Source organism: Dicentrarchus labrax, unplaced genomic scaffold (assembly GCF_905237075.1).
Source record: "Dicentrarchus labrax unplaced genomic scaffold, dlabrax2021, whole genome shotgun sequence".
NCBI lineage: Eukaryota > Metazoa > Chordata > Actinopteri > Moronidae > Dicentrarchus > Dicentrarchus labrax.
Window position 1 is genome coordinate 11,932,202 of NW_026136704.1, and position 11,841 is coordinate 11,944,042.

At 41.2% G+C, this 11,841-nt stretch overlaps 1 protein-coding gene across 5 annotated transcripts in view; it reads right to left on the bottom strand.

Annotated features, from left to right (window-relative positions):
* Positions 1–211: 211 nt before the first annotated feature.
* Positions 212–11,841, bottom strand: part of gdpd5b (glycerophosphodiester phosphodiesterase domain containing 5b) — a 43,808-nt gene continuing 32,178 nt past the window's right edge. For 2 of the 5 annotated variants that reach the window (XM_051398332.1, XM_051398331.1), the window contains 10 exons: positions 11,641–11,786; positions 10,303–10,385; positions 8,621–8,771; positions 7,091–7,312; positions 6,771–6,928; positions 6,523–6,670; positions 4,892–4,974; positions 4,049–4,063; positions 2,408–2,520; positions 212–1,645 (listed from right to left, as the gene is read on the bottom strand). In XM_051398332.1, the coding sequence (XP_051254292.1) occupies positions 1,560–1,645; positions 2,408–2,520; positions 4,049–4,063; positions 4,892–4,974; positions 6,523–6,670; positions 6,771–6,928; positions 7,091–7,312; positions 8,621–8,771; positions 10,303–10,385; positions 11,641–11,786 (1,205 nt within the window). In that variant the 3' untranslated portion in view covers positions 212–1,559. Of the gene's footprint in view, positions 1,646–1,821; positions 2,090–2,407; positions 2,521–4,048; positions 4,064–4,891; positions 4,975–6,522; positions 6,671–6,770; positions 6,929–7,090; positions 7,313–8,620; positions 8,772–10,302; positions 10,386–11,640; positions 11,787–11,841 lie in introns of all 5 variants that reach the window. The other 3 variants (XR_007884476.1, XR_007884477.1, XM_051398333.1) reach the window with 3 other exon arrangements.

Consider the following 11,841-nt stretch of genomic DNA (forward strand, 5'->3'; position numbering starts at 1 on the left):
CTGGCAACTAATAACTCTTCTTGACACTTTAAAGATTTATGTGGACAAACACCGTCGCTGATGACAGGAGAAGGAAAAACACAATGCCGAGAGAAATTCTCTCTTACAAACCTGTTAATGTAAAAAAGGCTGGAGACTCTTGAGCATGAAAACCTTGTATCTCCCATGAGAACAGCCTCCTGTGATTCTTCAGAACAAAACAGCTAGAATAGATAGTAGATTTTTTCTTTAATGTTTACTTTAGAGGCACAGTAATACCAAAAGAAAGAAAATAAACAAAAGGCAATCCATTTCTTGACCCCGTGCTGCCTCTTGTGATACCTGTAGCGTCCCTTCAATTAGCTTAGAGCTTTATTTTCACATTTAGCACCCACTTCATTAACCTTACAGCATTCAGTTTTACACCAGCAACCAACACTTAGATGCACTGTGTATGTTAACACTAAAATACCACAGACTTAACTGCAATTCAGAGGCTGAATAGGAAGTGAAATGACTCCCATCATGACCATACTATTGCTATTCAACAGTTCATCACTGTCACATTAGTTGGCTGGAGCATCTCACACATTGGTTCACCTTTTATGTACAATAACACATTCAACATAGCACTGCACACAGGGTAAAAAAAAGATGTACCCAGCCAGAATACACACAATACACCGTACACATCTTTAAAAAAAAGAAGAATCCAAACACATTCACATTAACCATAAAAAGACAGCACAAATGTTCACCCCCCCAAAACCATTTTCACCAGTTCCTCCGGTTGCACTGGGAGCACAGCTCACGCACGTCAGTTGATATGATCATTACACTTATATGCACTGATCAAAGTTAGGGCAGGGGAGGGGAGGGGGGGCATTCAGCCTCTATCAAAATAATTATCTTACATACACCATGTGAATATTTCACTTGGAGGAGAAGGCAGGACTTCTGTAAACAGCTTGTTTGTGTTTTTTGTTTTTCTCTTTAAATATAAATATTAATATTAGTACTATTATGAACAACAGCACATTGGTGTGCTGACAGAAGGCAGGAGCATAACGAGCTGTTAGCGTTTCGTCTCATGCTGCAATAAAGCCTCGTAAAAAGCCTTGTTAAGAAGAAATTCATCTGCTAAGAGAAGAACATCGTGTACAGTGGTTAAAAACAAGGAACTGCTTTGGAAAATTAGCTTAAAATAATAAAGAATCCGGAAACGCATCTTTAATCAAGAAGCAGGCATTGGTAACTCAGAGGGGCCTCTCGGACATTTAGATGTGAGAAAGGAGGCCGTGGATTTGGCGAATTCCATTAATAAAAAGTGCATGTAGTCTAATGTGATATACAGAATGTCTGACAAGCAAAAAAAAAAAAAAAACTCTAAACTATTTACAGAATGTACACAAAAGCAACTGGGTGGTTGTTTTCTCCGTCAGATACAGCAGTCTGTCAGTTAATCAGTAGGACAGGGGAGGAGGACAGACTTCACACTGACTGAAACAGGAATGATGTGAACACCGACAGTGTTGTCGTCTCCGTCTTGCTACAGCAGATTCACACAGGCTGAGTCCCAATCACTGGCTAATGCCCTGATTGGTGTAGTAGTCGTAGCCATTGTCCGCGTACAGCTCATCAGCACTGCTAACTCCATTCCCCACCTCTGGAGGGCGGCAAAGGATAAAAAAAAAATAAAATAAAGGAAAAAAAAAAGTCAGTGTACTGTATGATGGCAACGGCCTCAGTTTCACAAGAAAACAATCAGCTTTGGTCATTAAGTGAAAAGATGAATGGGAAAACGATGAAGAACATCAAAAAGGGGACAATGATGTGACTCACCTTTTACCCCCAGCACTAGAGCCCGTCTAGACAGACTAGGGCGTCTATAAACTCCCCTACACATGACGTTGTTTCCAGTGGGAGGATTATGGGGGAGGTTTGGTGCATGAAGGGATGGGTGGATGGGGGGGGGGGTGTAGGCACAGTAGGCAGAGAAGTGGCGGGTAATGAGGGATGCAATAGATGCATGGAATAAAGGAAGAAGTCACACTGGTGGTAGCATGGACAGGAGGTGGTGCACATCACACAGGCCGCTACTGGGGTTGACCTTAAACAGGGAAGAGAGGAAGAGGAGGAAGAGTAGGAGCGAGAACATTCACAAGACATTCAAGAGAGATGCATGCTGGGATGGAGTGACATGCTAACTGGGCGCCTGAAACTCAAAAATGGCCAATTCCTCATCTTTAAGCTAAAAGTGTCAGAAACTGATTATTTTTGTGAAATCAGCAAATCAAAACGGTAAAGTGCAAAGAGAGGAATTTGTTTAAGAGTTCAGGAGTCCAAACAACAACAACAACAACACACAACAAAACATCCAAGAGTGACAAACATACATGTCCCTCCGGTTTCCGTGTGAGGGTCTTACCAGAGAAGATGAGTTTCTCCTTCATCACGTTGAGGTCTCTGCTGGACCTCCTGACTGCAGCGCTCAGCATGATCTGTTCAGGGTTGTAGCTGCGCATGCCGCTCATCCGATACCTGCAGAGGTCACATGTGAGGTCAGAGATCTCCTAGAGGCGACGATGATGTCACCAAATACTGCTGCCTTTGCTCTCAATATGCAGGTTAGGGGGTCGAGATATTGGTCCATAGAGGGGTGACATTTAAATCGTTAGAAGGAACTATGGAGTTGGTGTACAGGCCTAGCTCTGTTTAATGGGAAACTATTATGTTTCACTTTCTCTGAGCAAACAGAATCCTTATCTGATGATCTGGTTTAAAGGAAACTTGTTATTGTAAGTTTTAAAATGAGCACTAAATTATGGGTACCACTTTCTGAAAGGGCACCCTTTTTTAAATGTCAGTTGTAACTAATGGCCTTTTAATAGTACTAATACTTTCTATGTGGTAAGTAAGTAGTTGGTAAACCATTAATAAATTCTTAATAATTAATGGATTCTGGTCCAGATGCTCTGTAGCCCTTTTCCAGAGAGTAAGTGTTCATACAGTCCAATTACTGAAAGTGACATTTCACAACCTGGCAACCCTAAAGTAGCTTTTATTAATGGCTTATAACCGATCCATTAAGCATTAGTAAATGACTTACGATCCGCTGATAAAGCTGTTGGCTACAACTTGTAAAACCTTTATATTGGGTGCCTAATTAGAAAGCGTTACCAAAATACGTAATATTATGATTACAGTGTGTGCGGTAACTACTAGAATAGAGCTATATTTATTCTATCCCTGCAGTCATTTATCTAATGAAAATACCCTCTTAATGATTACTAAAATAATTAAATGCTAAACATTTTGCTTTATTCTGTGAAATGTGTAGGCCGTGATCTTCTAATCAACATTTGTCGTTGGGGCAGATGATCACTGTCTGGATTTAGCTCTGTACATCAGTCAAATCAGAGGAATTAATTTTCTGTATGCGAAACCGGCGTCCTCGCTTTAATGAAAACAGCCTTGATTTCAATTAACCTAACTGAAGAGCATTAGTCACCATCAACTGTGACTAATGGACAGTGGCATTTAGAAACAGAAATGCAAACAGGCACCAATAAAAGCCAATGCTGAAGCACTTCCGCTGATGAACGCGTATCCGTAGCTCATTTTGGACGTTTAGTCATTTGGTATAATAAGATGGATAATAGATTTTAAATCTCATTGGGGACTTGGTGCTGTGGATATTTTGTGCTGTGTGGGTGGAAAGCATTCATTTTATTTAGCTCACAGAGATAAATAGAGACATGAGCTCCTCCCTCGAGAGGAAAGTGGCAGCAGTGCAGTACAACGACTCAGGTGAGATAGAGGGAGAGAAGTGAGAGAGATAAAATAAATATAGAGATGCAGTGGAAGTAAGGTGGAGAGAAAAAATCTGATGGAGATCGGTGTCATAATAAGGAGAGTGACTGAAAAACAAAATAGAGAAAGAATGGAAAACAGAGGAAGAGAAACCCAAAGAATGCATCAAACAAAAGAAGGATGGATAAAGATAGTGACGGACAGAAAGAGAGTGAAAAGAGAGAAGACTTTGGGTCAGAAGAGGTGACCCAGTTACCTGATCATGTGATAGCTGAGAGAGGATGCCAGAATGCAGCAGAGGAGGAGAAGAGCATGCACGTCAGGCAGAGGAGAAAGGACGAGGAAGAAGCGGAAGGACAAAAAAAGGACAAAAGAAGGCAGGAGACAAGAGAGGTCAGTTTAGAAGCCAGCAGAAGCTACTGAAAAGCTCGGCTAAGCAGAGAGAACCCGCACCGGACCGTAAAGAACAAAGATCAGTGGCCTCCATCCCAGAGAGGACAGCGGGACAGGCCATCTGTCTCTGGAGATGTCACAGAAACAAACAGAACCACACTCTCCACCAGAAGAACAGAAATACTGGAGGAGTGTGCAAGGTTTACACAGTTTAGCTAAGAGAAGACACGCTCATATAAAAGTATACAAATCTTCTGTCACCTCTGGTTTGTGACAACACTGAGGTGCAACAGGAGAGAATAGTGAAAACACATCATAGCAGCTTATAAAAACTTCATAACACATACATGTTTTTAAACAACCCTGCGTTGTTTGCAGCCTTTCCTTTGAAGGTCTTTATTGGCAAAATCATTAAAAAAGTGATTAAAACACAAAAAGGAACAGCATAATTATGTATGAGCTGTAATTTTAATGATGTGTTCCAGACAAAGAGATGTCTACTGAGTAAAACTGAGGAGAAGGGTGCTTGTTAATTGGCAGTAATTAGTGACATGTACTCGTGTGTTTGGGTATAAAAAGAGCACAACAGCAGAGACTAAAACAGAAAAGAACAGCGTTTACTTTCCACTTCATACACCAGCAGAAAAATGGAGAAACATCAACTCTTGTGCAATTGATTTGACTACAGTTATATGACCGTACTTACTTCTGGAAAATGAATATTCCTATGACTACAGCAAAGGAGATGAGGTCTGCAGACACCCACATCAGGCAGTATTCATCTGGTCTCTGGGAAAACACACACACACACACACACACACACACACACACACACACACACACACACACACACACACACACACACACACACACACACACACACACACACACACACACACACACACACACACACACACACACACACACACACACACACACACACACACACACACACACACACACAGTAAGGTCTGGGTTTCAGGATCCACCACTGGGTGGAGCTACATGTCAGCGATACAATCTCTTATCAAACTGTTTTGAATTGAGATTTACAATCAACCTTGCGAGGCAGCTGGAATCGAAAAGACACAAAATCACACGAAAATCCATTTTGCTGCTAGCATCAGTTCTATCAGAACTGGAGAGCATTTCTTCATTCAAAGAACAGCAAAGAACAGCACTCAGTGCTTTTCTCAATGGAAAAGAGGTTTTCAGCCTTGTCCTGACTGGCTTTGGTAAGACTTTAGCGTTATATGGGTCGGTGATCTGATTGGATGCCTGTAATAGAAGTTCATGGACAGATGGTTCATCCAATCACATGCCAAGTATGTTGAGTACAGTTTCCAACAATGACTTTTGTGTAACAAACCATCCGGCACAGTCAGGTTAATATACAATACTAATTTACACACTTTGATCTCTATAATAAATCCACTATAAATAAAATAAAATGTTATGTTCTTTAGCAGTTCTTTTCTAAATGAACACTTTTGTGAAAATATATTCAACAGGCAATGCACAATAACATGATCCTTAACATTGTCGAGTATAGTAACATAAGAAGAAGAAACCTGTAAAAAAACAGATGTCCCGAGGATAAATATTCACGGCCATTGTTCTAAACAACATCCAATGGCAAATTCACATGTCCGAGCTCAAACTAACTGGCAGTACAGCAGATGTCCCATCAGCCTAAACTCTCCCTGAACCACAGCAGGGGGGCCGGGGTCACATCCACATGTTGTCATGCAGAGTTCCCATATGGTGGTACAGACTCTGAAGGGCCAGGCTGGCACGCTGCAAAGACGAAGCAGGTGAAGCGAGACCAGAGAGGCACAGTGTGGGTGCTACCCATGATGAGAGGTTTCAGGAGACGACTGAACTAGAAAGCCATGAGTCATACACTACAGGATACACCACAATGATGCATGTCTTTCTACTGTGCTAAGACCTCGAATGAGCGTTGATAAAAATAAAAGAGGATGCTTAGTGCAGGAAATAAACAGACTAGATGAGTTTAGTTGACAGCTAGGCTCTCTTGTTGATATCGTCTGTTACAATCTAGTTTAGTCATGCACAGGAGATGCAGCTGAAGCAGAGGTGACAGGTTGTCATCTAATACCATCTACACAGAATCAACCTTTAAAAACGCTGTTACCAAGCAGATCTTTTCCAGGCTGCCAGGTAGAGTGGGCACATAGAGAGACTATGGCTGAACAGAAAGGGGAAAGAAAAGCCAAACTTAATTTACAAAGAAAGCCCGTGCTTGATTGCAAAGTGATACCTGAGAAGTTTCATGCAAAGGAAATGCTGTACACTTATGTCATGGGTCCTTACCATGAGCCAGATGGGGTAAGGCACCTTATTGAGGATATGTGGGGCCTCTGAGGACACCGAAGACACCCCGCTGCACCAAAGCACCGAGTACAGCCAGGGCTCGTTGATGGTGTAAAGGGTGAGGTTGATGTTACTCTGGGAGTAGTTTCTGAAAGCAATCACACATATTCAGGCACGACTTTGAAAATAAATTCACGTGTTAAGGTGCCAACCTGATAACATATCGTGTTTATGTGTGTGTTTCCTACCTGATTTCCTGTGTACTGGCCTGGTTGTATCTGAGCAGCAGCCTGCTGATGCCGTACTGATGGAGACTTTCAGGACTCTGTTTTTCCACTGAGGTCTGGATCAGACCAGGTGCTAGACGTCTCACCTGAGCTCTTTGTTCATCTGGAGTCCACATCACCTACACACAGTACAATACACAGTGACACATGAATAGAAATAGGGAACACTCACTGCCCATAGAGTGTAACTGCGATTAGATCCATTCACATTTTAACCCATCACGCTTGCATAAAACATGTTCAGAATGTGACATCATGCTGTTCAGTTAATATACACTTACCAGACTCAGAGGGACCCCAGATTGCTGCACAGCTTGCAGTGTATCATTGATCCAGCTGTGGTAGCAGGGGTGCTCTCGTGGGGGTCTCCTCAGACTGAAAATCACTGTGCTGTTATGATAGGAAGCCAGCTTTAGAAGCTGCTCCAGGCTGCACACACTCTGGTTGGCAATCAGATCTTTCTCGTGGGGGGACAGGGTGCGTACCGTCCAGAAGGGGTCATCCTAAAGCACAGGGACAGAATGGCATGAGGGTGAACATCAGTGTTTAACAGGGGTGTAATAACACCGGTATTACTGTTTAAAGTGCGATTACTGCATGGTAATAACATTCCTGCTGCTAGAAATTAACTTATGTTAGTGGAAACCTGCAATGCATTCATGACCCTAAAAGTTGCTTTGAATAAAAGCCTTCATCCAAGTGTTATGTAGAGCGTTTGGACAACGCCTACGGGATATAAAAATAGTGGAATGTTTTTCCTCATTTCCTTCACATCTTTTCTCGCTTCACTGCTCCCTCGCTCCTGTTCAAAGCACGAAGGAGAAGAAGATCCGATGCATCTTATTTACGTCTTCCATGATGTGCTTAATTTTGCGAACTAAAAAATAGCTTTGTCATTTTAATGACACTTTGATTACACAATCAGGAGGGATTAGGACATGTTTGGGCATTTAGAAATCCGACTATGACAGTGAATTCTCATAACGATATGCAGAAGTAGCTTTTCTGGGAAAAAGCCACAATGTGTACACTTGCAATGTAAATAGAGTGAAGGTGGAGAGAGGAGAAAACAATGCATATACAAACAAATACAGACACATCTGAGCCTACAGCCAAGTGTCTTTGCACAGCAATCTGCTGTCATAGAATACAAGCTTTAGAAGAAAATACTTAACAAAAACAAAAAGATGGGGGTTTGAACCTTCCTACTATCACACAGGGAGTGTATATATTTAGAAATGTATAGATTAAAAGAAACACTTGCTATAGCAGTTTTTGAGCAAGTAGAAAAATACAGACCTAATACAAGAGGGTACTGTAGAAGTGGAACACAGCAAAGTAGCACAGTGCACAGAAAGCCATGTATCACTGCGTTCTTGCAGCACATTTTCCTCCTTAGTAACAGAATGATATATTTACACATTCTGCAAGTAATGGCTAAACAAGAATACAAGCAGGAAATAAGACCAGAATGTCTACATGATGCTCATGGTTGATCGTTTGTCGGTGTGTTTTCATCCCGTTTGGCCCACTAGTCTCGTACTTCAAGCGGATTGAAACAAACAATTATTCTGAAGCATTAGTTGACCCTGATCCACTTTGCATACAGGAGAGCATTTCTAAAGTATTAATGGATCTCTGTACCTTAATGAAACCAGAGGATGTCATGGAGTATCAATTAGTGAGGACACATACTGTAGAGTCCTCATGACTCAATGGGCTAATAACCTTTATCACATATCACTGCACCACGTCACTAACAGATGAAGCTGAAATAGCTTTATAAGTCCTCATCAGCAACCAAGACGTACCTTGAGGAACCACTGTCCTGCGTTGAGCTGCTGCAGATCTGTCCAGTTGAAGTGCGAGGCGTCATCCTTCTGTCTGTCAGGGAAAACCTTCTCGACGTCTGTGGTCCTCTGCAGGGTGCGGTCGCGCATCAGGAAAGGCACTCCGTCCACACTAATGATCAGAGAGGGGTGCACACTTTGAGGATGCAAGTCAGGTAGTTTATAGTATTCAGCATAGTTTATAGTGTTCATGTGTATAATTTATTATAACCGCACTGACATCAAATACAAAACTACTGTTGCGCACATTTATATAATTCAACCTAAGCCAAAGAAAAAGGATCATCAAAAGTATCTGTATCCGGAAAAATTTTTTTTTATTTTAAAAAAGGGGAAAAGGGGGGGGGGTGGTTGGGGGGGGATTTTTGAAATTTTTTCAAAAAAAAACAAAAAAAAAGGGGGAGAAAAAAAAAAAAAAAGAATTTTGTTTTTTTTTTTTGGGTGTTTTTTTTTATTTTTTTTTTTTTTTTTTTTTTAAAATTAAATTTTTTTTTTTTTTTTTTTTTTCACAATGTTATGAATTAAAAAAAAAAAAAACCAAACAAAAAAAAAGAAACCCCCCCCTTTTTTTTTTTTTTTTCTTTTTTTTTTTTTTTATGTTTTTTTTTTCTTTGGGGGGTTTTTTTTTTTTTTTTGGGGTAAAAATAAAAAAAAAAAATCTCCCCCCAAAATTTTTTACAGGAGAAAAAAAATCACAAACACTACACACACACACACACACACACACACACACACACACACACACACACACACACACACACACACACACACACACACACACACACACACACACACACACACACACACACACACACACACACACACACACACACACACACACACACACACACACACACAGCCAACGTGGTTGCTAATACAAGGAAAAGAGTCTGCAGCTAAATAAGATGCAAAAGTCGTTGACAGTAACTTTAAGACACTAGAAAATAAAGTCCACACATCCTGCTCCTCCCCGCCCTTACACAATCACTCATCCCTTCATCACTGCACATGCATGAGTAGACATGTACACCCACTATTCATCATATACCATGGCCACTCCAGAAACCACCCTCCCCACTTCATCTTCCTCCCTCCAAGTGTGTATCTCTGAGCTCGGCCTGTCACTTTCTATTAGGTTGGTGATGTCATGCCTCCATCTACTGCCTGCTGATAGACCGATTGTGCCGTTGCATCGCTGTAGCCTGTTCAAAGTATGCATTTTACATTGCTATTTACTGCTGCTTCATGTTGAAGGGACATTACCACTTTGCCTGTTTTCCTTGAAGACAATTATGTGTTAGAACTACATCAATATTATTTTTTTTTATAGACCTCATAATCCACTGTATTTCATTATAACATGAAAGATACACCGCAGGGGAATATCAATTTGATAATTTAAAAATGTCATGTCTCATATTTAGAGAAGAAAAAGCATGTTTTGATTGGTAATAATCCAGTGCAAGCTTAACCACAACTGGTATTCAAATGTTTTGGGTGAACCAGTATTTTCATAGTGTATGAAGGGAAACCAATCAGCGAGGCAGAATCTAGACAGAGAATAAATAAGCCTTCATTTGTTTGGCTTTGTCATTCTGCTGTATTGATTGCGCGCGTGCGTGTGCGTGTGTGCGTGTGTGTACCTGATAGCCACGTCAGCCTCTAAACCAGTGACGTTCATCTGTAGAGCTCTTTGGAAGGACCACAGTGTGTTCTCTGGAGCAAGCTGCAAACACACAAACACAAACACAAACACACACACACACACACACACACACACACACACACACACACACACACACACACACACATTACATGTAGTCCTGTAACAATTACCTAATTGGGGATTTTACTGGAAGCCCTACTACTGTTGAGGACAGAACAAAATGTCAGATGAACACAAAACAAGATGTAGTTATTAATCATCAAGTAGGTTATGTTACAAGAATAAACATTACTGTGGTGTATCACAGATTTATTTAAAAATCGACCCCTTCCTCTGAACACAAGGAATGTTGTGAAATGAAAAACAGGCAGCCTTGTGGATTGCTCTTTAACTCTTAAAGTCAAGGTTATGATCAATACCAAACCAATAGGGTAAACATCACTTACTAGAAAAGCATCCTCCTATGAGGCCCTGTGACTAATGCCTGGGAACCAAAGGATAGGAATGATGCTGTAATCAATAGAGAGTCCTTATGGGAAACTGAGTCCAGTCATGTGACTTTTTTTATCCCAAGTGGGAGTTTCTCACATCATCGCTGAGCCACTCCTAATTTTAGATTCCACTGTGAGGATCGATCGCTTTACACAAATACCACAAGAAGCAGGGTGTGTTTTGGAGTGTGTGAGTAAGTGTTACGAATAACCAGGAATCCACCTCCTTTTTCTTTCTGAGTGTTGCATAATACCGAGTCAGATATTGTGCCAAGTACATAAATCCTTCTTCAGGTAACGTTTGGAAGCGATGACATTAATCCAAGCACATAAATCAAATATAAAAGGCAAAAATGTGCTTTGGTTTGCATAATGTGGTCTTTTGATGCATAAACATTAACAGGCTCAAACAGGCTTTTTAACACTGTAGTGGAGTCTAAAATCTGATCTGTGAGAGAGATGGTGTGGACCTCCAGGTTCTCACTGGGTTAGGTTTGTGGACTATTTTCAGTTGTACAACCACAAGGTCGTTAACATGCTAGAATAGCCCTTGTAGGAGCAGGAGAACAAAAATTAATGTAAAACAAGGGATACAAATGTCTATAAAGCCGGCAGAGTTTTTCCTTCCTTTTTCAAATCATACCTCTGGGTTAAAGGTTCCATCAGTGTTAGCAACATTGCTGAGGTTAGGGGTTTAACGGTCTCTGAAGCCAATATCAGGCAAAGAGTGTGGGAGTGTGAAAGCATATGTAATACAATTTGTTTAAAGTGGCCAGTTTCATATTCCCACATTCTGATTGGATGATAGAGGTCAGCTGACTCACCATGGGGGCTCCCTGGTGGCCAATGACATCAGGGCGTTGTTTGAGGGTGGTGGGGTCCATGATGCAGGGGGAGGTGATATACAGGGGCACCACGTAGAGTCCCAGTAACACACTGAGATACAGCAGCACGACCACCACCTGGAACACTGGGAGAAGACGATAATATGGTTGCGGTTGTTATCCATAGTATGAGAGAATAGC